This window comes from Rhamphochromis sp. 'chilingali', assembly GCF_963969265.1.
Source record: "Rhamphochromis sp. 'chilingali' genome assembly, chromosome: 11".
Classification (NCBI taxonomy): Eukaryota; Metazoa; Chordata; class Actinopteri; order Cichliformes; family Cichlidae; genus Rhamphochromis; species Rhamphochromis sp. 'chilingali'.
The window spans coordinates 12,341,626-12,367,153 of record NC_137938.1 but is presented as its reverse complement, the minus strand read 5'-3'; the positions used below and the strand labels follow the sequence as shown (position 1 = coordinate 12,367,153).

At 37.5% G+C, this 25,528-nt stretch overlaps 4 protein-coding genes across 9 annotated transcripts in view; 3 read left to right on the top strand and 1 right to left on the bottom strand.

The window, feature by feature from the left end:
* The window catches only part of cobl (cordon-bleu WH2 repeat protein), a 66,274-nt gene extending 62,845 nt beyond the window's left edge, over nucleotides 1-3,429 (bottom strand). For 4 of the 6 annotated variants that reach the window (XM_080897198.1, XM_080897205.1, XM_080897207.1 and 1 more), the window contains exon 1: nucleotides 2,984-3,429. In XM_080897198.1, the coding sequence (XP_080753324.1) occupies nucleotides 2,984-3,012 (29 nt within the window). In that variant the 5' untranslated portion in view covers nucleotides 3,013-3,429. The remainder of the gene's footprint in view (nucleotides 1-2,983) is intronic. The other 2 variants (XM_080897199.1, XM_080897206.1) reach the window with 1 other exon arrangement.
* Nucleotides 3,430-7,080: 3,651 nt separating this feature from the next.
* LOC308405783 (C-C chemokine receptor type 3-like) lies at nucleotides 7,081-11,509 on the top strand. Its single transcript, XM_080896527.1, has 4 exons — nucleotides 7,081-7,224; nucleotides 8,588-8,690; nucleotides 9,605-9,745; nucleotides 9,844-11,509. The coding sequence occupies exons 2-4, from the start codon at nucleotides 8,684-8,686 to the stop codon at nucleotides 10,737-10,739; spliced, it is 1,044 nt and encodes a 347-aa protein (XP_080752653.1). The 5' UTR covers nucleotides 7,081-7,224; nucleotides 8,588-8,683; the 3' UTR covers nucleotides 10,740-11,509.
* A 2,279-nt stretch (nucleotides 11,510-13,788) lies between these two features.
* Nucleotides 13,789-15,965, top strand: LOC308405532 (C-C chemokine receptor type 2-like; the record flags this gene model as incomplete). Its single annotated transcript, XM_080896203.1, is given in 4 exon segments — nucleotides 13,789-13,795; nucleotides 14,727-14,885; nucleotides 15,098-15,906; nucleotides 15,909-15,965. Coding segments are annotated over 4 exon segments (1,032 nt in total).
* Nucleotides 15,966-17,843: 1,878 nt separating this feature from the next.
* On the top strand, nucleotides 17,844-23,566 carry LOC308405531 (C-C chemokine receptor type 1-like; the record flags this gene model as incomplete). Its single annotated transcript, XM_080896202.1, has 3 exons — nucleotides 17,844-17,943; nucleotides 22,299-22,448; nucleotides 22,671-23,566. 3 exons carry the CDS (start codon nucleotides 17,844-17,846, stop codon nucleotides 23,564-23,566), a joined length of 1,146 nt encoding a protein of 381 aa, XP_080752328.1.
* Nucleotides 23,567-25,528: the final 1,962 nt, after the last annotated feature.

Below are 25,528 nucleotides of genomic sequence, written 5' to 3'. Positions count from 1 at the left end.
ATGGATTTTTTTTTTCACATTCTGTCTCTCACAGTTGAAGTGTACCTCTGGTGCAAATTACTGACCTCTGTCATCATTTTAGGTGGTGGAACTTGCACAATCGGTGGCTGACTAAATACTTTTTTGCCCCACTGTACATCACTTATTAGCTCACACAGACATCCACATAGAACAGGACAGGCAGCGTGGCATGCAGTAATTACCTCTGGGTGTGTGTATTTGTATGCATGCATACAGAATTTATCTGTAAAATCTCCAACCCCATCTTCCTGGGGGTGTGTTTTTGATTGGGCACCAAAACAAATAAACCAAAAAAACTGCAGATGTGTTTAAAGTAGGATGTGTGGCCCACCAGCGATGAAGCACATGGCAGCACAAATCTGGACGTTGACGATGGTAAGGCTGTTTTATTTTTTTTGCTCTTTGCGCTTCAAGAGGCCCTTTGAACAGCTAATAAGTGGGACCAAATGTGAGGTTTGGGTGGATGATTGTTACTGGGGACTGAACCATGTGACCAAAGTAAACTCACAAGGTTCTGACGTCACATGCATCAACGGCGTCTCAAGAAAAGAGAAAAGAATTCTTATTAAACTTCTACCACCTCAGTAAAACACTTTGAAGGATGGAAGAAAAGAAAAAAACAAGTGGGGAATTCTGTAAATTTGTAATTTACTTTAGTGGTTCTGCTTTAATTAATTCTCCATTTATTTAAGCCACTCTGCTGTTTCCTTATTGCTTCTGTGGGGTCGTGTACTAACCATAAGACCATGAAATAAAGCCATATTAAACAGACGCTTCTGCTCTCAACCTCGCTCGGCACACAAACAAGTACAGAGGCAGTCGCTTACTGACACACAAACACCCCAGGTCCAGACATGCAGAGGAAAACACCAGTGTGCTCATTAAGACTTCGAGAAAGAGGACTAGTCTGGTATAAATACAATGAACACACACTAAAAAAAGAGGGTGAGGTTAAGTAATGAAAACTATTTTGCTTCAGACGAGGACACATGTTGTCGAATGTTCATCCTGACTTTTTGTAACGTTCTCACTGGGAAATCATTTGTTTCTATTATTCAATTCAATTTCATTTTATTTACACAACAACTGTCATCTATACATCTTATATTGTAAACTGCAGACCTCACAGTATTACAGAAACAAACAAAAACAAGCACAAAATAAGCCAACAACAATCAAACGTTATATTCATGCCTAATTAGACTTTCTTTAAAGCTTAGGAACTAAGGCTTTATTCAGTCCAACTTTGCACTACTGATAAAAACAGGCTTTGTAAGCACTGATACACAATCAAACATGCACATGCTCAGATTTCACTAGCCAGGTACAAAAATTTAAAAAAGAAAAAAAAGAAGAAAAACAATCAACGGTCTCTTCCCAGACTGTTTGACTGTGCTGCATGTTAATGCAGTTTTATGAGCTGTGTTTCACGAGGGCGGCACTACGTAGTAAAGTAGCTACTCCCTGTGTGATGACGAAAGAGAGATCACAGAACAAAAGTTGTCAAGGTAGATTTAAATGGGAATACCTGTCACATAAAGAGCAGATAAAAAGCCATTTTGCTTCCACTGCCAGCTACCTCCGTGACCTGTGCGCTTTATAATTTGGCCAACAAGCACTTAAGGGTCTGGATTCACTGTAATTAAGAGTATCTGGTTAAAGGAACCTTTGCTTTAAAGGTCACAGCAGGAGAAAAAAGAAAAGACCAAAATTTTATTCACCTCATCAACACTATCAAGTGTTGCTGGTATTTCCCCTGAAGAACATCACATTTTACTGTTTATACGATAGTGAACTATTACTACATAACTACAGCACATGGACGATGGCATTTTTATGGTGTCCCGCTGAGTAAAAGGTATGACTCATCTAAATTAGATCAGAATTGACAAGGTCAACGACAGGTGCTCTCAAGTACACAGGTATGACCATAATTAGCACCCAAGTACCACATAATGATGCTGAAGGACAGAGCAGCTCACCAGGACATTGCACACTAATTTTCTTTTGCTGACCACCCAGTAAAATACAAAACAAAAAAAACAGACACTGACTATTATGACATATTATTAAAAACATAGGCAGATGAAGGCTATAATTTGGCCTTTTATATCTTGCCTTTCTACGCCTGGACAACAAAAACAAACAGACTGGTAAATATAAATCAGCAATACTGCTTTTAGGGTGGAAAACACTTACTTTTATCCGCTTGTAGCACAACAACATGTGAAAGACTAAGACCTGCAATCATAGTGTGTGGACTCTGTCGTCAACAATAGCATGTTTTGGCATTCAAATGTACAGTAGATGATAAGGAGTTACTTGGTATGATCTGTTGGAGTGTGCCCTAATATAAGTTCTCATAACATGTAGGATAATCAGGTTGCATTTAGTTTATGTTTGGTTTTAAATGGCAGGCTCAATATGCAACTGGCGGCCCCACCCAAACTACACAATTAAAAGGAGCCTTTGGAAAGTACAGTTCACAGTTGTTGCTGTTCCAGCACCAGATCTTGATTAATGTCACCAAGGACACAGTTAAAATATTATGTGCTTCTAAGCCGCTCATGGTTTTTTCTATGTGTGTGGCAAACAGACTGGGCTGCTGGAACACTCTCTGTTGTCGGTGCTGACTATAGGCTGTGTGTTATTACTGGGCAGTCATATACACTTGAATGGGCAACGGGCCTATCTACAATAATTCATTGCCGTGAAAACAAACTTATAACAAATAGCACCCTATAATATCGCGGGAACATTAGAACCGAACCCATTAGTAGGTTATGGCTTTCATAGTAAGACTAGAAATTAGAGACTGTTATTCAGCCAAGGCGAATTCCCAGCTGACATTATTACAATTATCCAGAAACTTACGTAAACAATCAGAAGAAAAAACACTCACACGAACTGAGCTGTAAATAGTCTGGCGTGTCGAGTGTTTGTTTAGAAATGGGCTACTTACCCTAAAGGCGGCTTTGAGGACGCGCTCATCGCTGAGACTGCCTCCAACTTGAGATTAGCGGGGCTCGCTCCCAAAATGCGCTGTTACTCAGACTCGGTGGCTAACCATGATGTTGTCACCTGCGAGTTTTAGCATCATACTTACAATAATTTATAGTCGGCAAATTTTCTAGTATAACTCTAACAGGGAAAAACTGTCTATAAGAGTGCACAACAAGTGACAGTGTGCAAAGATGAGTCAGTCTGCTGTGAGCTGAAGCATACCAGCCGCAAACTGTCCCCGGAGGCTAGCAACGACCTAACAACATTAACACTATTGCTCACTATTTTTAAGTTATAGTCTATCCATGCTGAACATTCTTACTGAGTCATTCGGACTGAGTAACTTGTCATATCCACTTGTTGTAATCTTCGTATCCCTTCGCGAAGTTGTCAAGTCAACTGAACCATTAAAAAGACTACCGGGATGTCCTTCCAAACTAAAGGTTTCCTTTTAAAAACGCTCATTTCAAAGTCTTTCCGTCTTTGTGCGACTCTAATGAGGGATATATATTAGCTCCACAGAAAACATCTACGTTATAACTGTGCTATTTTCCCTACTGTACCTCGCGTGAGGACAGTCTTGTAGCGCTTAAAGAGCATTAACGCTTTTATTTAGAAAGGAATCCCAAGCGATTTCCGTTATCTACATACTCTTACTTTGCCGAGATTCTCTTCAGCCCGCTTTCGTCAGCAGATCTAATGTCAATCATCCTCATCGGGACTTCATTCAGCGCCAACTGGAGAGCGTCGTTACGAATACCGTATAGAAATAGCCTACTACCAAAACACAAAATATAACAACATAGCGTGTGTACAAACAGCAATATGAACTCCAATTAACACACACACACACACACACACACACACACACACACACACACCTATCTATCTATCTATCTATCTATCTATCTATCTATCTATCTATCTATCTATCTATCTATCTATCTATCTATCTATCTATCTATCTATATGATGTATTATTATTATTGTTATATTTTGTTTGATGTCAGGTCTACAGCCGCCAAAGTCTGAGTCGTAGCTTCTAGGTGATAATACTTTATTTAAATTCTGCAATGACAATTCAAACCTTTTCTCCCAGCATGCTTTGTGCCACGAGAAAGCGTAGACATGTAGTCAAAACTGTCCACCACAAGAGGTCACCATAGACCATACAGTAATCACTCAGCGACTCTACTTTAAACATTATAAAAGTTATAGGTCTTATTAGGTTAAGAGTAGACTTTCTGTGGGTACACTGGCTATACTAAACGGTTTATAAAGATATTTATGTGGAATGTATGATATGAAGCAGAGGAAGAAGAGGAAGTAGTAGAGGAACAAGATGAAAAAGAAAAAGGAAAGTGAAGCTGGACGTGTGCAGGCTAAAACAAAATAACAATCAAACAAACAAACAAACAAACAAACAAACAGTATTTGAACAATAATAACAAGTCCACCTATAGCCACAATAAAAATTCCTCTTTAAGCTAAAAGAAAAAAAAAAAGAAAAACTACAGTCCTTTTCTCATGATGTGAATAGGGTGTGTAACCACATGTTATGTGTTGTTTGCCAGATTTGCTTGATAGTTGTTTGGTAATTCTCACTTCTAGACAAACAGGAAACTCTATTGGCACCTCTATTTCTGCACACCTTGTACTTGCAGACTTTAAGAGTGATAATTCATCTGTACACATCTGAAAGCATCACATGAGGAGCTGTGAAGCGTAATTCCTGACTCTACTAATTTGAAGAGCAATCAGTGAGATATCACTAAGTCAGGTGAATACATCAAATAAATATTCACTGTCAGGGTTAATTTAGTTTTAAATCAATTCAATTGTACTCATATAGCACCAAATGGAAACAACAGTTGACTCAAGGCACTTACGATGGTATATAGTGACACTGGCCTGGTGAACTTTTAGACTCATAAGATTTGTCTTATATTAGTTGCAATGGTGATTTAGGTCAAGTTTTCATAAAGCAGTAGAATCACTTCGATTCATGAGAAGGAGTGACAAACATTCAGAAGAAAAGACTACCTATGACAGCTCATAAGCAGCTCATAAGGAAACTGTGTCCAGGTCTGAGTCTTGCACAGCAGGACAAATCCACAACTAATATCATATCAAGACCTAGATGCAGGTCATCCTGTCCAGATTCATTCACAACAGCCTGATTTTTCTCGACACGATCTGCAGTCTTTATTTAAACAGATCATCCCCCCCAAACTACTGAAATAACTCTGTCAAAGCTAAACTATTTCTTAAAACATGCTTGCCTTTACCGTTGAAACTAACGATTGAAAAACTTTTTTTTTTTTCAGTTAAATGTGAAACAATGACTGAATTCTGACTATGGGTGTGAGTGAGCCATTATTTTTCAGTTAAGGCTGACATTAGATCAGATTAAAAATGGTTACAGTGTGGGAAATTCAAGCAGAGTTTCTTTGAAATCCTATTAAGCATTTCTTATCCATTAATAACAAAAATAAAGAAATTCTTGTCTTAAAAAAAGGGAGGCTGCTATATTCCATCAGTAGATTAAAATGTTACTAAATAATTACTCAAACACTGGAATAATCATGAACTGTAGTACAAACTGTTTTTATTTAACTAAAAAACGGACTTGAGGGCAGATCACAGGTCCATCAATGATCTGTCTGATCTGTTTCTCCACATTTTTATCATCAGTTTCTGTCACCCACATATACTTACAGTTATAAAGATTTAATTGTCTTTATAATATGTATCTAAATATAATCATGATTATTAAAAAATTAAACATGTCCTCTGCCCATTGGATTAAAATGGTGTTGCCTTGGTGAATGCTGGGTTCTTTATTTCCCTACTCACCCATGTGCCAGGGTTACTACTCAGAATTGATTCAACTTACTCTGATGAGCTTTTCTTGGAACAGTTTCCTGTTCCAAGAAAAGCTCTGAGTTCAGCAACTGAGAGTTGCTGAACTGAGAGTTGCTGAACTCAGGGTTTATTTTTAAGCTGTTTTAAACTCAAAATTTGATGAACTTGTTTCCTGGAAATAGAGCCCAGAAAGCAAGTTTCCAACATGTTGATATAAATAACCAGGATAATCCCTCGTGTGTGAGCTCCCCTAATATTGGAGAAGTAGATAGAAGAAGTAGATACAAGTTCATTATGAAAAGAGTGCCTGGTACACTGTGCAAAAATGGTAAATGGTAAATGGCCTGTATTTGTATAGCGCTTTTACTAGTCCCTAAGGACCCCAAAGCGCTTTACACATCCAGTCATCCAGTCATATCACTAAGTCAGGTAGGTGAATACATTTTGACAGTGTTTGAAATATATGCAGTGTGATGTTTTGCATGATTTTGGAAATATGTTTGCACTTTAATGTGTAAAGCTTAAGGGTGTACACATTGCTGTAGGGATTTGAATCCAAAACACTGTCACCTAATTTTTTTTCTATCCTTGTACTACTCTGATTGGAAATTGTTTGCAAAGAACAAAGAACAACGCGAGGATCAGTGTCTCTCCAGAATCTGCTATATAGCGGTTTTTGTTATCTATGACCTTGTCTGCTTTTTCCTTCCTCTTTGTGACGTTGAGTAGAAGGTGGGCAGGGGTTCCTGAAGGGAAGCAGACTTGTTGACACTTATTTAATAATGCTTGGTGGCAATTCTCTCCCCTGCAATCAAGCGTTTGGGAGGAAGTATGTCATCGATCTGTTTGTCTGTCTGTTTGTTAGTTAGTAACAATATACTAGGCATAAATACATTTGAATACACACACAGAATGTTTCACAAAAAACACAGACTGAAATACAGACACAAATTCCCTGTCCTCCAGCCTCTCCTGTTCCCTGTTCTTATTTTCTTTGTCTTTTTTTGTGGCAGTTTTGGATTTTGTGATTATTAAGAACTTTTCTGACCTCAGGGTTACTCCCAGTTTTACTTTATTAGCTTGTATCTCGTGTGTCTTGTCCCAAATGTTACTTCCTGTATGTTATTTCCCTGTGACAGTCCTCCTCCTGATTGCACATGTATTCACTTACAGGCGTGTCTGTCTTTGGTTTTATATGTGGCGTCTGTTGTATTCTTCAGTAACCTCACTTGTGTGCTGCCTGCCTGTTTCTTGGATTCAGTTTGCAATTTTTTTCCAGCATTTGGATTTTGTTTGGACTCTGCATATTTGGATTTTCCAACTTCCAAAATAAAGGTGCGTTTTCTGCGTATTAACATCTCCCTGTTCAGCATCTGGGTCCTGTCATTCCATACAATATGACACGTCCTGACCTTTTATGCCTTTGATCTCACTGTGGAAAGCATTTTTATCTCTTGGACCTATGCTCAGCTTCTTCTTTTTCTTTTTTTAAGCTTAGAGTTAACTTCATTCAGGCTATCGTTCCATTTCTTAAAAACACATCATGACACTGCCCAGATTCCATTAGACAGGGAAAAAACAATTTCACTTCCTCACCGAAAAGAAAACTTTATTCACCTCAATGACTCTATCCATTGCTGCCGATTTTGTCTCGAAGAACACCGCGCTTTAATAGACGTGGAGCTACTACTGCGTAAATACGTTATATAACTGCACAGCACGAGTTGCATGTTTTTAGAGTTTTTCACCACAAGAGGATGATAAAGACCATGCATAAAATAGCAAGAATCGCTCTATAAAGAGTCATAAATATGCACCAGAGACGTACAATGAAACCAAGATCAAGGGAAAAAATATTTTAATATTATTAATATTTTAATAACAATACAAAACAAAAAATCAAAACAAAACGACAATAAAGACATATGAAGAGAGAGATATATATATGGAAGCTAAAATAGAATAATTTGTAAAAAAAATCTCTAATTTGCCTTTTAATAGTGCAGCCCATTAAATAAATAAATAAATAAATAAATAAAAACTTCATCCATCCATTGGTTCCCGCTTATCCTTTTCAGGGGGGGCGCTGAAGCCTATCCCAGATGTCATAGGGCGAGAGGCAGGGTCCACCCTGGACAGGTCGCCAGTCTGTCGCAGGGCTAAATAAAACCTTTTTAAAATTAATTTTACTTAATTAATTTTTTAAGAGGAAACTCTTAAAGCTAACTCTGGATAGAAGTCTTGAACAAATGCTAATATTTAATGTGTGCACATTTCTTATTCAAAGCTGCAAAATGTGACAGGAAATGTGGCAAACCAAAAGATAACCAGATACTGCAAACCTGTCTGATTAAAACAGATAAATAATTACCTTAACTTTAAGGAACTTTAAAAAGAGTAACATTTTATGAAACTGGAAAACACGAATAGCAACATGCATTTCAAAACGTTAATGACAAACTGTTTGGGCCTTTAAGCAAAAACTAACGGCTGTTTTCTAAAGGTGTGAAAATGTGTGTAATCATATGCTGTGCTGTTCTTGAATTATTTTTGGGTGTCTAGATGGTAAGCTCAGAGTTTAAACTGATAAAGATCTCACCCAAGGACGTACAGGAAACGACATCTGCACTTCTGCTTCAGTACTACTCATTATCAGACTGCAGCATTAAGACTGTTATTTATCTCTCCACATCTAAAGCTATCGTCGCATCAACAACAGAGGGGGAAAAAAACGAGCCTTGACGCGTAATTCCTGACTCTACTTGGTTGGATTAGCCATCACTGAGATATCACTATGTCAGGTGAATATATTTTAACATTAATCCCGAATTTGGGATATTTGCAGTATAAACAATTTTTTTGTGTTATAATGTGTAATGGTAAGTCTGTATGCATTGCTTTAAGAATTTAAATTCAAATGCTGTAATACGGCAAATACTTGTTTTTTTCTCTTTCCATATTTGATCTAGATAACATTTTATTTGAGAACACTGTGCTCGAAAAATTGTTTGTAAAAGTGTAAGAAATAAATGCACTGCTGCGATATCTTTGAAGTTCACCTTAATAAACCTTTTATATTTTCTTTGATCTGCAAACATGCATCTGCTGATTGAGACAATGTAAAAAATATTATTATAAAATGATGCTAATCATATTAAATAATCCATTAATTAAAATGTCCATGTAAGACAAAATGCTAAAAGAAAAAGAAGAAAAAGAAAAAGACCATAATGAAAGGTTAGTGGTTTAAGGTTTATAGGTTTATGGTGGTATTTGTGCTTTTAGCTTAATGTGATCTGGATTAAAATCAGCTACAATGGCGAACTAAAGTTTAAACTCTGTTCACATTCCCACAATTGGAGTACTTGTAATAACCAGCAGGTGGCTCAATAATCTCCGTTATCACTTGACTTAAACCTAATACAACAGAGCTGAACTGATTACTATTGGTATTTTTTTTTTTTTTTTTTTTAGAAATAGAAAAAAAAACTCCTTTCAAAAAAACTGACGTGACAGCAACAGTGGTCTTCAACTTACATTGCAACTTTTTTCACCAGTTTTGTTGTTGTTGTTTTTAAATTAAAATGCTTGATAATGTGTGATAATATAACCTAATTTGGATGGTTAATTTTTGTAGTATGTGTGTAAATAATAATAACAAAAAATAAGACTACTACTACTACTAATAAAACAATTATAATAACTCTCTTTACAGAACAGACCACACTGTACAGTTACGAGGACTATGAAAATGGTATAGGCGACTACGCTCCTACCAATTTCAGTGATGTACAGGTCTTCAGCCAAGTGTTTCTATCCACTCTCTATAGTTTGGTTTTTGCCTTGGGCTTCATAGGTAGGTGTGTCTTCTACTATGGGAATGACAGTTGTGTTTACACATTGGAGGGAAAGTGTCAAAGGTATACAATTCTCGACTCTTTTTTTCTGCCAAAGGTAACGGACTAGTGGTGTATGTCGTGGTGAAGTACCGCAATCAGAGCAACCTGACAGACATCTGCCTCTTCAACCTGGCTCTCTCTGACCTCCTCTTCGTCTTCACGCTGCCTTTCTACTCTCACTATGCCAGGGTCGGCCAGTGGACTTTTGGAGACTTCATGTGCCGTTTGTTGTCCGGCTCTCACCAGACTGGCTTCTTCAGCAGCATCTTCTTCATGGTTGTCATGACGCTGGACCGTTATGTAATCATCGTGCACTCTCACAGGGTGGCACGTTATCGTACAATGAGGGCAGCCATCATTCTGACCGTGCTCGTTTGGACGCTGAGCTTGTTTGTATCTCTGCCGGATTTTATCTTCACACAGGAAACAAAGGACGAGTCTCAGAAGTTTGGATGTAACTATCCCGAGGAGAAGAAAGTCTGGAAGCATTACAACCTGTTCACCACAAATGTGCTGGGTCTCGTGATTCCCATGCTGGTGATGGTAGGTTGCTACTCCAGGATCATCCCCACACTGGTAAACATGAGGACCGCAAAGAAGCACCGCATTGTCAAGCTGATCATCTGCATAGTGGTTGCATTCTTCTTGCTCTGGGCTCCATATAACATTTCCCGTTTCTTGAAGTTTCTTCAGGAAAAAGGAAAAATCCTACGTGATCCCATCTGGTACAAAAATGTAAGGCTGTCAGTGGTAGTAACTGAGGCGTTTGCTTACACTCACTGCTGTCTGAATCCCATCATATATGCATTTGTGGGACAGAAGTTTATGAGAAGGGCCTTGAAGCTGCTGAAAAATTTTGTGCCTGGCATCAGGAATCTTCCAGACAGCTCATTCAGGAGAAGCTCAGTTATTTCCAAGTCCTCTGAAGTCACCTCCACTTATATCATGTAGAAGGTGTAGGGAGGATTGTTTGACATGAATGTTTCACCCTGTTATTACTGCAGACCATATCTTATTCATGTTTCAGTGATTTGTTTTGTTAATTTGGTCACTCCCACTTGCCACATAGCAGTTTTCTTCACCTGTGTCTCACCATGTTGAATTTTCAGTATTGTTTTGACTGTAAGATTTCAGATTTAAAGGCTCATTACTTCTGAAATGATTGTAACCTGCTAGCACTGCTGTCTGCTTTACAGATTGTCAAGTCCTTTCTAAACTATGGAATGAGGGTTTTTTTGCTGATGGTGTAAAATGAAACTATTTTCTTCATGCATGTTTTTATTCAACAGCTATGTAGGATAAACATATCGAAAAAGAAAACAAGGCATAATGGAACATTTTATACTTGTGTGCATAAAGCGTTTCATTCAAATGTATGCAAATACAGTGCTAGGTGTTAAAAGTACATTTTCACGTGTCTTCTGACATAATATTGGGTATTTGACAAATGATAAGGAACAACCTTTCCAGTGTGTATTTTTGTGTCAATTTTGTATACGCATGTACAGTATGCTGTATAGAGTTTTATATATTAGATTTTCTTTTTTTGTTTCAGTGATTATTGCAGGTATTTCAAAGGTTATACTAAATATATATATTATCTTACTTTATTGTACACATTTGTTATGCTTTTTTTGGCTGCTGTTGTTTTTGATTCCTTGGCTTTGCAATTTCTTTACCAGTGAAAGTGATTATATTCTGCAATACTCATCTCTCATCCTGATTTTACATGGTAGTTTCCTTAAGACAGTCACTGATATGTAACTTCTGTCGGTGCTGTGCTTTTGGAAACCGAATTTCCCAGAGGAACCCACCCGAGGGATTAATAAAGTTTTATCTTATCTCTTATCTCTGATATTGCATATTTTGAGTATAATAGTGTGTATTGAGCATGATCTCCTATATTTCCCTTTGTAACTGTAAAGAAAAAATCCTTACATGAAAAGTCATGAAAAAAGAGATTATTAAAAAAAGACAAGATATGACGTGAGACAGTTCCTAATTTATTTATTTGATACTTAACTGTTTTCCACCATAGAACATTAGTGTTGTCTGTTATAGGGGACCATTAGTGGAAGACCAACTAGTATAACAAAGATTTCATCAGCTGTGAGTTATTTTCAACTGAAGTTGAAGTAAAGGTGAGCTGTGTAATTCCTCATGAGCTGAATGCTTTTTGCAGATGTTATATGAGAAGTATATTTGGCAAACAGTCTATTTTTGTAAAATCAAAGTAAGTAAGTTGCAGGGTAAGCAGAAACACCCTAAAAACACAATTCAATATTTTGAAAAGCATTAAAACTCAATATGTAATTCAAATACAAAGGAAAATTACAAAAATTTAAAAATGTAGGTTATTTACTTACTTTGGGTGTTTGCGTGTTGTTGATTTTTTTAATGCTATTTTTAAATTATACATCAGCAAGAGCAACAGAAACAGAAAAATGTAATGCTTATAAAGTAAAACAACCTGGGTGCAAAATGACTGCTAACTATGTATATTATTGACATTCTTTGAAAAAAAGAGTTCAGAAATAATCTTTTCTTCCATGTAAGAGTAAAATAATTTGGGGATTTTGTATTTACATGCACAGTATGTTTTTGAAACATTCAGAAAATATGAATAACAACTATTGTTAAACTCAGCAAAGGTTGTCACTGCACCCCCAAACGCGAGTTTAAACACAAAGAAAAACTTAAGGTGAAGAAGCAGCAAACGTGCAGGAAAATGATGTATGGGTTGTATGGTACTTGAAAGAAAATCTACATTTACTTACTTTTTTCTCCAGTTGTGTTTTTAAGACAAACATTACGTGATAAATTACTTGTCTGGTCTGCACCAGGTGAACTTTGTCTTTAGGAAATCAAATCATTGTAATGTAACAGCATAGGTCAGAAACGATGAGATCGCCTGCAGTGGCTGTTAAACACAGAGATACAACCAGATTTAGCAATCTGAGGCACTGAGGCAGTGCCATAACTGGTCAGTGAGCTGCTAACCAGGATGTCACACACTTATTTCCTGTTGATTCATCTACCGGTAACCCCCCCACCCTCCACCCCTCAGACAGCCATCTCAGAAAATGACCATGTGGTTTGATTATGCGTCACTGAAATTCTACCAAAGAATTCAAACTTTTGAAATGTGCACCACTTTTCTAATTTTCCACCACAAGAGGTGGCAGTAGACCACACATACGTGTTTTCCAAGAATCAATCATCTCTCATAGAGTAAGTGGGTTGTGCAGCAATAAGTATATAGAAACGGGTATGTGGGGTCTATGTCATGGAGATGCACCACAATGACAACAAGAAGAGAAAATGATGACGAGAAAAGGAAGACATCAAGATAGAGATAGAAACACCAGTTTATAGTAATATTGCGTTTGACTCTGAATAGAAGTCTTTGAACAATTACTAATATCAGTCGAGCACATTTCTTAATCAAAGCTGCAACTTGTGATGTGAAATGTAACAAAGCAAAGACCAAAATATTAATTGCAGAAGTTATCACTCGCCCTTTCAGCTGTGAGTGAAATTATGCTGTTAAAATTAAAGATGTATTCATATTGAAAATTATTTGAAAAATAGTGCATTTTCTAAATAAGTTTAAGTAGAAGGAAAACTAAATATGGTGTAAACCTACATGCAAAAATCATGAAGGGTTTTAATTGTTTTTTTAAAAGCCAGCATTCAGTTTTAGAGGTGTGAAGGGGTGTAACCGCATGCCATTCTGCTCTTTGAATTATTTTTGGCATTCTTGATGTCTAGCAGACATCTAGACAAGATAAAGATCTTACTTACAGGACATACAGGAAGCAACATCTGCTCTTCTGTTTTTTTTTACTGCTCATTATCAGACTGCTAACTATTTGGGTGTTAGTTCATCTCTGCAGAATAAAGGCATCACATCATTAAGAACGAAAAACAAAAAGGGGGGAGCCTTGAAGTGCCATTCCTGACTCTACCTGGCTGGAAGAGCCATCATTGAGATATCACTATGCAAGGTGAATACATTTAATAAGTAATCCATTGGTATCCAAATTGGTACTTTTGCAGTGTAATATTTTAATATTTTCTTTTAAATATATCCATGTTATTATGTTTAATGTCTAAGGCTGTGCGCATTCCTGTAGAGATCTAAAACCAATAATACTGTAAAATATTATCTTTTTATTTCTATTTGATAGTTCTATTTCTATATTCTTCGAAAAGTCTTCACAAAAGTGTACAAAATATGTGTATAACCACAATGTCTGTGAAGGTGACCTTTTGCTGTCATCTACAAACATGTCTGTTAAGTTAGACAATATAATAAAAAATAATATTTTAAAATTATGTTGATAATCTTAAATAATCTCATTACATGGATATTTTTGTAAAAATGATTATAACATAAAGAAATGGACGAAATGAAATAATAATTTTCAGTGCCCCAGGGTTCTAATAGTACACATTTAGACCGGGCTTATTGGCTTTTAGCCTCATATCACCTGTTTTTATTGTAGCTGATATGGTTTAAATCATAGACAGTATAAAGGAAGTTTAAATATCGTTTTTCATAAAGCAGAAGCATCCGGTGAAAAGTGACAAACGGTGGCTTGACAGACGTACCTGTAACTACCAGCAGGTGGCAAAATAATCCTCATTATCAACTGACTTTGAGGGCCTAAACATACATAACAAAGGAAAATCATTTTCACAAACAGTAATCAGCACCAGTAACTTTTGAACTTTTTCCTGTGTTTCCATGAAAATGATTGAAACTTCATTATTAACATTTAATGCCGTGAGCACTCAAAGTGTTTGAATGCAGCGTTGTAGACAGGTGCTATATCCATTGTACATTAATATTCATGGTCTGTGTTGAAATACTACTACTATACTACAGCTACTACTACTAATAACAGCTCTGTCTCTCTCTCTCTCTCTCCCCAGTCGAGAATGCCACAGAAAATGACACATACAATTATACGAGTTACTATGATGAAGGTGTCACACAAGATTATGCTCCTATCAACTTAACTGATATTCAAGATTTCAGTCAAGTGTTTCTTGCCACTCTCTATAGTTTGGTTTTCATCCTGGGCTTCATAGGTAGGTGTGTCCTGTTGTATGTTGGCTGTGAGAACACGTCCTCACTTTCTAGGGACAGAGATAGATTTAGTAAGCTGTTGACTTTAAGGGATTCAGGGGAAAGAGTCTTGTATGTAGGTGTGTAACAGTGATGTAAGAAACACAAAAACAGACATCCTTATTTTACATGTAACAGTGTGACAGATACACTTATCGTGCCTTTTCTCACAAAGGTAACGGACTAGTGGTGTGTGTCCTGGTGAAGCATCGCAATCAGAGCAACCTGACAGACATCTGCCTCTTCAACCTGGCTCTCTCTGACCTCCTCTTCGTCTTCACGCTGCCGTTCTACTCTCACTATGCCAGGGTCGGCCAGTGGACTTTTGGAGACTTCATGTGCCGTTTGTTGTCCGGCTCTCACCAGACTGGCTTCTTCAGCAGCATCTTCTTCATGGTTGTCATGACGCTGGACCGCTACATGATCATCGTGCACGCTCACAGGGTTGCACGTTTTCGCACAATGAGGGCAGCCATCATTCTGACCGTGCTCGTTTGGATGCTGAGCTTGTTTGTCTCTCTGCCGGATTTTATCTCCACACGGGAAATAAAGGAAGAGCCTCAGAAGACTGGATGTAACTATCACAACAAAGTCTGGGAGCGTTACAACCTGTTCACCACAAATGTGCTGGGTCTCGTGATTCCTTTGCTGGTGATGGTTGGTTGCTACTCCAGGATCATCCCCACACTGATGAGCATGAGGACAGCAAAGAGGCACCGCATCGTCAAGTTGATCATCTGTATAGTTGTTGCGTTTTTCTTGCTCTGGACTCCATATAACATTTCTCGTTTCTTGAAGTTTCTTCAGGAAAAGGGGAAAATCCCACGTAATGACACCATGGACAAAAATATAAGGCTGTCAGTGGCAGTAACTGAGGCGTTTGCTTACACTCACTGCTGTCTGAACCCCATCATATATGCTTTTGTGGGAGAGAAGTTTATGAGACGAGCCTTGCAGCTGCTGAAAAAGTTGGTGCCTGGTTACAGCAGAGATCTGACAGACAGCTCATTCAGGAGGAGCTCAGTTATGTCCAGGGGCTCTGAAATCACCTCCACTTTTAAACTGTAGAAGTTTGAGGGCAGTTGTAACTTGTTTAACATGCAGTTTTCACGTGTTATTACTGCAGAGCATATCTTGTTATTGTTTTTTTGTTCATTTGACCACTTGTATTTGACACATACTGCAGTGTTTTTCACTACAGAGTTTGTGTTTACACCTTTAGATCCTATGATTACAAGGGAATACTTCATTTTTATCATAACATTTCAGATGCAAAGGCTCAAAACTTATCTCCAGTGTTTTTGAGACTATGTAATGCTCGTCCTTCTTCTGCTCAGGCTCAGTGAAACTTGCTGGTGCATTTAACTGAACCTGCTGTTTGCAGCATCCTGTAACAACAAGCTGACACAAACATGCAAAAACAGCATACTGCAACACAAACAAACCAAAGATGGCAATACAGAATGTTCTAGTCTTAGATGAAATAGAAATCCTTCAATCAAATGTATACCAATACGGAGCATTTTCCATATTCACATGTCGTCATTGATAATTGAATCTTATAAAATGATGTGGAGCAAACGTTCCAGTATTGGCAACATTGTATATATGTACAGAATAGAGCTTTACATGCTGGATACATTGTCCTTATTGCTTCAGTGACTTTTACTGTTGTGCCAGACCTTCTTTGAATGAAACTGGTGCATTTTCTTACTTTAATTTACATATTTCTATCTTCAGCCCCATTCTGATGTTTCACTTTTTGCACTTTTTTTGTTTGTTACATCATTTTATGGTTCTTTGCATTTGTAATGACTGAGTCGAGTCAGACACTCCTTTATCTCTTTTGCTGATTTTATATGATAGTTTTCTTAAGACAATAAATGATAATGCAAATCTTCAGCTTACTTCAAATTAAAGTCATAAAGTGGTTTGTCATATTGGAGGAGTCCATTGTTCATTTTGAAAAGCTCTCTTAATTCTCTCTGTTATGGAAATGACAAATTCTGTACACAGTCAGAAAAAAGGATCTGTTAAAAAAGAAGTTCTGTGAGATAGTCCCAAACTAATTCATTAGATAGGTTACTCTTCACCATCACTATAATTTTTCTCGCCCGTGGAAGAGTCCAACTGAACCGTCATCTGAAATCTCGGGCTTTCAATTGAGGCCGCATGTAATGTCTTTTCAAAATGACAGGAGTTGCAGCTTCCACATTATGTCAACAGAGGAGGATACATGATTTTTTTGTTGTTGCTAAAAATCAAATTGATATCTTCACTTTGAGACCCTTAACTTTTCCTTTTAGCAGCACTTCAGAAATTCAGTAATTTTACTCCTTTCCAAAACCAAAATCATATTTGTTGCCCTTTGTAGTGGACAGCAGAAATAACTTTGGCATATTTTCAACCTATAATCATGTTTCAGGAAGTGAAAGTACGGATTTTCCTTAATATTGTGGAAGGAGAGTCAGATTAGAGCTGTCAAGACATTAGGTGGACATTAGAGTACAAAGGTGAAAGCTCAAAAGAGCACATACAGAGATTGTACCATGTATTGCTCTGACTTTTTTAGGCATTACAATTTCTAGAAGGGGAAATAAAAGCATTTTAAGTTGAATTCAAACACACATCAATTTAAGGTTTGATTTCTTTCTTCAGTTACCCTGTTGATTTATTCAGTTAATTATATTTGCTAAAAGTGCATTAAACTGTACTGTTTCTGTGTTTACCAGTTCAGTTTAAATTATACTGAAACTGGGTTGAAATCATTTTGTTGTTGGTGCTCATCTCTGAAGGCAGCATTAAAACTGAAATGAACGGAAAATATTCTTCAGCATATTGCTGTTGTCATATTACTGATGACTCAGATAACCTCTGAAAGGATTCAAATGAACTGGTTAGCCAATTCGGTAAGTCAAGACATGTTATTCAAGATTCACCAGCAGCCAATAGGCCCAGGGTCCTCCAGCATCTCCAGGCCCAGGACTCTCCAGCAGATACCAGGCCCGCCACCAGGCCACGGTCAGGCTCCAATAGCCCGAGACCAGGCTTCCTTATTAGCCTGCAGGCGGAACAGAACGAAACTTCAGTAGTACCATAGCCAGTTTTTGCTTAAACGATACCAACTATGGCTGGTAAAAGTGCCTACTAAATGGTAAATGGACTGATTCTTACACAGTGCTTTTCTACTTTCCCAGAACACTCAAAGTGCTTAACATTCTTAACATGCCACATTCATCCATTTACACAAGCACTTTCTTCTATGCTATGTAAGTGCTTTCTACCTAACACTTGCACACATTCATACTCTGATGGATGCATGTTAGAGTAATTTAGGATTAATATCTTGTCCAGGGATATCTGGCATCCACACTGCCAAGGATTGAACCACCAACCTTCCAATCAGCAGATGACTTGGTCTACCTCCTTAGATGTCAGGAGAGCTTTCTAATACCTCTAAACAACAGAAGTTGCTATTGGATATGATGGAACAGATTAAAGAACTGCAAAAACTAAATGAAGAAAAGGATAAAAAAAATAGCCCTCTTGGTTCCCAAGTGGATGATCTAGAGCAGTATACCTGTATGAATGGCTTAATAGTAAGTGGACTGGAGACCAAACACAGAACGTATGCTAGAGCTGTAGTGGCACAGGAAGTCAATGAGCCTACTAAAGCTGACGTCGACTCTTTGGAGCAACAAACTGTCAATTTCTTCAATGGCAAGTGAATAACTATTAATAGTAAAGACACTGAGGTTTGCCATTCTCTGCCTTCAAAAAGTAATAGAGTAAAACCATCTATAATAATAGGCTTTGTGAATAGAAAATCAAAAAGGACACTGTGAGCTGTGAGGAACCAGTGTCTACATAAACGAGCATCTGACAAAGAAAAATGCAGACATAGCATGACAAGCAGGAATACTAAGAAGACTAAAAACGGTGCAATCAACATCTACATCAAACTCAAAGGAACCCCAGAAGAACAAAAAGTTGTGGTCATTAAATTAGTTTCAGATCTGGATAAATATTAGAAATGAACTATGACAGGTTAAATAAAAAATATAATTCTCCATTAGGAATTCTTAACAACCAACTATACATAAGAATCATATAACATGACAAAATATGATGATAATAACTTTTCTTAGTAAAGTGAGAACCAACCTTCCCTATAAATAATCATTGTATATACATGATTTGGGACTAAAACCCTTTTAGTATACTGATCACAGACTATGGGTCTTGGAAAATGATATAGACCCTGAAAATAATTTCTACACCCATAAAGATGATCAACAATGTGAACGTTATACTAATGACCAGTTTAATGATGTAATAAGCTAGTGTGTGGAACACCTGTACAGATGAAGTTAAGAAAAGTCCATCAATACAAAAATTCACACCAATTTTGCTTTTCTAAGATCAGCTCTATAAATTCTCTCTTGTTCACGTATTACTTTTATCTGTTTATTTAATCACTTTTTTTTAGTGTTATTTCAGGTATTCAGGTTATTTTAGTTATAACATTGTGTGTAATATAGTATAGTATGAAAATATCTTAGCTGACAGAAAAAGAAAGGGAGGGGGAAGTAATAATACAAGGACAGTCCAGGGCAAGGTTTGTGAAACATGGAAAACCCCGCCCGCGCGCAGTGTTGAAAGCGCTACGTGGGTGTGTTGGTGAGTGTATAAAGTGCACAGGGTGAGTATGACTGTGTGAAAACTAGGGTGCTATTAAAACTTGTAAAACTTGCAGGGGCAACATCAGAACGAGTGTCCAAGTGTCCATACGTTGCGGTTGCTGTGCTTCGTCATCTAGCTAGCGCTGCAAAAGAGGAGCGAGCATAAAGGGGATAATGTTTTTTAAAATAGCAGTTAATTTCAAATGCAGCACTTTTATCAGCTCAACAAACATCACCAAACACACAAACTGCAGTTTATCTCACAGTGTGTTGCTAGCCTAAGGTCCAGCTGCTGTATTTCACAGGGAGGCAAAAGAAAGACACCTAACGTCACTAATTGATGAAGAAAGATTAAAAAAAGACAGGACAGGGAAGGAGAGGAAGAAGAAAGGTTATATAGGGACTGCTCAGTCTTGTTTGTGAACTAGAAATTTAAGGATTACATTAAAGATCAGATGTTGGGTAAGGCTCCCCTCTACAATGTGGGCAACAGAAATTCTTTTTAATTTTCTTCTTTTTCTTTGCTCATTTTCTGATTCAAACTGAGTGCATTCATTAAAATTTAGTTTTAAACAGAAGTAAAGTTTGTGATCTCAATATTATTTTATTATTACATTAATATAGAACAAGGTTCAGGTAGCATTGCACAAAAACAGCTGGCAGAAACATCATCCAGAGAGCAACTTTTTACTTTCTTCATTTCAGTGACTGTACTTTTTCACTACTTCAACTTCTACTGGAGTATTTTTCAACACTAGTGTCTGTACTTCTACCCAAGTAGAGAATGTCTGTACTTTCCCACCTCTGGGCAGATGTGACACAACCACCCAACTGCTGCAAGGTAGAGCCCCCTCATCGCCAAAAGCCTCAGTGTCTAACTTGCAGTTTATATCTCTATCACTAAGTCTTTATCTCCTTTGCTATCACTAACTCTATCTCTGTCCCTATCTTATCTACGTCTCTATCACAAACAGTATCTCTATTTTTATCTTCATCTCTGTTGTTATCTATATCTGCCATCAGTGAGGTTTACAGAAGAAACAAAACAATTGAGTGGCAGCTCTCTGGGTGAAAAATGTGCTTTTGATGCCAGAGACAAGCTATCATCATCAATATGAACCAGCAGCTTGTTGAATCTATGCCATGTTGTATTGAAGTAGTTCTGAAAGCAAAACTCAGTCCAGTGATAACAAGGTGTCTTTACTAAAGTGTCCTGAGATATACAGCGGTAATGTATAACAATGGGATCAAGAAGATGAAGGAACAAATAAAGAAAGAAATGATAATATAATAAGCATTGTGACGCGCTAAAAACTAGCAGTCATCTTGTGAAGGTGTGAATTTGGGTCACCAAAAGCTGTCTTGCACTTTGAAGTATTATCTAGCTGTCTAGATTTTAAGCAGACTCCTGATAAAGATCTCACTTGAGGACGTACAGGAAGTGAAATCTGCTTTTCTACTGTGCTCCTCATTATAAGACTGCTGACTTTAAGACAGTTAGTTTATCTCTGAACATCTAAAGGGATCACATCAATAAAAAAATCAAAAAAAGAGTTCCTGACTTGACGTGTTTGGAAGATACAACACTGAGATATCACCATGTCAGGTGAATACATTTTAATAGTAATGCAGAATTTAGTATATTTAAAGTGTAATATCTTTCAGAGTTCTTAAAAATATATTTTTAATAATGTGTAACGTTCACAGCTGTACAAGTTGCCGCAGGGATTCAAAACCAAATGCTATAATTGAAATTATATCACAATTAGTTCATGATTGCTATTTCTAAATTTAGTCTACACGTTTGTTTTTTATTTTAGTCTACTGTGTTTGAAGATAATTTTTGAAATTATTCAAAAGATATGCATTGCCACAATGTCTTGTGGTTGACCTTTATATCTACAATCATCTCACCCACAAACATGTATTTTTTTTAAGGTAGACAATAGAGTTGTACAATGATAATTATGTTAAATAATATCACTATGACCAAAACATACTAGCGTGAAAAATAATCATTAACAAACAGGCCAAATTGAATAGTAACGTTTATTACGCCTGCTGAAATGAGCAGGTTTATGATTGTACAAGCTGACGCTGGGTTTATGGGTTTAAAGCCTTTTATGACCTTTCTTCAGAATAGTTACAGGTTTAAATCATAGCCAAGGAGACTTAAATCCTACTTTAATACAGGAGCGTCACATTATGGATTGATGTGAAGTGGTGAGAACTTTCCTAAGGAGGGAGTACCTGTGACAACCAAAAGGTGGCAATCAATTATCAACTGGCTGGGGGCCAAAAGCCCAATGCAGCAGAGCTGAATGGAGTAGCATTTGTGGTGCTCATGGTTAAGGAAATTTCCCTTTTCAAACAGCAACATGTCGGCAAGAATACTACTGCTACTACTTTAACTAGCACGTTCTTCTTCTGTCCCACTAAAAACGGATGAAGCAGCAATACTATTTAATTTTCTATTCACCTTCCTCAGGAGACAAAAAGCAAAAATTTATATATATATATATATATATATATATATATATAAATTTTTTTTCTTTATCCAGATAATACAATTAACTTTACATTTGATCAACTTGCATATGTTTTTTGACTATGCATCTAAATATTACAAACAGAGTTGAAAGACTATTACTGATACTACTACTAGTACTAATGACATCATTCTCTCTCTCTCAGCAGAATTTAATGACAGAGAAGACAATTATGGCAATTACAGTGATTTTGATTATGGAGACTATGCTCCAGCCAACTCCACCGATGTAAAGGAATTCAGCCAAGTGTTTCTTGCTATTCTCTACAGTTTGGTTTTCATCCTGGGCTTCATAGGTACGTGCGTCTTCTTGTGTCTATATTGTGGGGATTGTATTGTATTTACACATTGCAGGGACCTGTTGTCCCTTATGGGAACAGAAAGCACGTTTTAGGCCTAAACTCTGTATGCAGGTGTGTTTATGTGCAACACAACAACATGAGACCGACAGAGAGAAAGAGACAGAAAGAATATGTAACAGTGTGACATTTACACTTATTGCATCTTTTCTTCCAAAGGTAACGGACTAGTGGTGTGTGTCCTGGTGAAGCATCGCAATCAGAGCAACCTGACAGACATCTGCCTCTTCAACCTGGCTCTCTCTGACCTCCTCTTCGTCTTCATGCTGCCTTTCTTCTCTCACAATACCAGGGTTGGCCAGTGGACCTTTGGAGACTTCATGTGCCGTTTGATCTCTGGCTCTCACCACATTGGCTTCTTCAGCAGCATCTTCTTCATGGTTGTCATGACGCTGGACCGCTACATGATCATCATGCACGCTCACAGGGTTGCACGTTATCGCACAAAGAAGGCAGCCATCATATTGACCGTGCTCGTTTGGATGCTGAGCTTGTTTGTGTCTCTGCCGGATTTTATCTTCATACAGGAAACAAAAGAGTCCCAGAAGTTTGAATGTGACTATCCTAAGGAGAGCAAAGTCTGGGAGCATTACAACCTGTTCACCACAAATGTGCTGGGTCTTGTGATTCCCGTGCTGGTGATGGTAGGTTGCTACTCCAGGATCATCCCCAGGCTGGTAAACATGAGGACCGCAAAGAAGCACCGCATCGTCAAGCTGATCATCTGTATAGTGGTTGTATTCTTCTTCCTCTGGGCTCCATATAACATTTCCCTTTTCCTGGAGTTTCTTCAGGAAAGAGAAATAATCCTCAATGATGAAACCTGGTACAACAATGTAAAGCTGTCAATAACAGTGACCGAGGCCTTAGCTTACACTCACTGCTGTCTGAATCCCATCATTTATGCTTTTGTGGGAGAGAAGTTTATGAGACGAGCCTTGCAGCTGCTGAAAAAGTTGATGCCTGGTTACAGCAGAGATCTGACAGACAGCTCATTCAGGAGGAGCTCAGTTATGTCCAGGGGCTCTGAAATCACCTCCTCTTTTAAACTGTAGGAGGTGGAGGGCAGTTGTAAGTATTTTTACATGAATGTTTCACCCTGTTATTACTGCAGACCGTGCATCATGTTCGTATTGTTCATTTGGTCACTTCTATCTGACAAATACCACAGTGTTCTTCACCTGTGAGTCACCTTCAAAATGTCTCTGTACACTTTTGGACCCTTTGCATTTACATTGGTTTATATTTGATTCTGACCATAAGATTGTAGAAGTAAATTCTGCCTACTTATAAAATTAACATGTTAGCACTGCTAACTGCTTTATAGAATCTCAAGTATCTTACTATGTGATGCCCTTCCTTGTTTTGCTCAGGCTGACTTACATTAGATGCACCAAATGCACCAAAAATAGCGTACAACAGTTTTAGATTTTCTTTAAGCAAAAGAAGATGTGAAATAGCTGCATGTGTGAATCGTAATTTTCTCTACTTCCACGTTGTTTTCTGATGTTCAGCCTTATATAGTTCTTTTGTTTGTAGTATTATGTTGTGGATCCTTGTATTTGTCATTGTTTACCAATGGAGCTGATTGGAGTCAGGCATCCAATCATCTGCTTTCCGGATTTTGTATTATTGCTTTGCTAAGACAATAAATGATACTGCAGATCTCGAACTCATGTCACATGAAGGTCATAAAGTGGACTGTCATGTTGGAGAAGTACATTATTGCTTTTGAGAAGAATATTTGCAGCGAGCATGTTCTTCTGTTTCTCATTATTATTGTAATGACAAATTCTGTACACAGTGATGAAAACAAAGAAGATCAAAAGTTCTTTGAGATGGAGGTAGTTGTTCACATTCATAAAACAGCAGCATGATGTCATATAGAGGAACATTAGTGGAGGTAGACTTTATCAATAGTTAGAATATTCAGGGAAAGTTGATCAAGTTAAGCTTTCGAATTATTTTTGTTAGTAAAGATTAGTATTATAGATTTTTTTAACAAGTATTATTTTTTGAAACGAAACAAACAAAACAACTCTTTATCTGAAAACATTTTTCAGTGTCTCTTTATTTTTACTCATATTAACACAAAAGGCCAGTTTTGCTGAAAAATACAACTCCTTTGTCTGGTGAAAGTACGTTTTAGGATAAGCAGTAACAAGCCCCTTCATGTCCTTAAATTAAATAAATTCTTTTTAAAAAAAGAATAAAGGCGTGATGAGTCCTTTAGGTGTACAAATGGAATAGTTTTGCCACTGCATCAAATATTACCTGGAAACAGTTCAGTAATCCAAAAATAATGGGTTTTTTTCCCCATGTAGAATTCAAATACTTGGAATTTTCATATTTTCACATATAGTATGTTAATAAAAGGTTCAAAGGATATGAGTGACAACTGTTGCAAAACTGAACAGATTGTGTCACTACATGCAGACATGGTGAAGTTCACCCAATGAAGCGTTACAACCTGTTCACCACAAATGTGCTGGGTCTTGTGATTCCCGTGCTGGTGATGGTAGGTTGCTACTCCAGGATCATCCCCAGGCTGGTAAACATGAGGACCACGAAGAAGCACCGCATCGTCAAGCTGATAATTTGTTTAGTGGTTGTATTTTTCTTGCTCTGGGCTCCATATAACATTTCCCTTTTCCTGGAGTTTCTTCAGGAAAGAGAAATAATCCTCAATGATGGAACATGGGAGTAGCAGTAACCGAGGCCTTTGCTTACACTCACTGCTGCCTGAACCCCATCATTTATGCTTTTGTGGGAGAGAAGTTTATGAAGTTTCAGCAGCCTTGCAGCTGCTGAAAAAGTTGATGCCTGCAGAGATGTGTTAGACAACTCATTTAGTACACATTCAAATCCTCTGATGTCACCTCCACTTTTATCTAGTAACTTTTTTTGCTCATTACTTCACAATGTAATACCCCTGTGTCAGATGTTATTGGGATTCATCCATCCATCCATTCGCTTCCGCTTATCCTTTTCAGGGTCGCTGGAGCCTATCCCAGCTG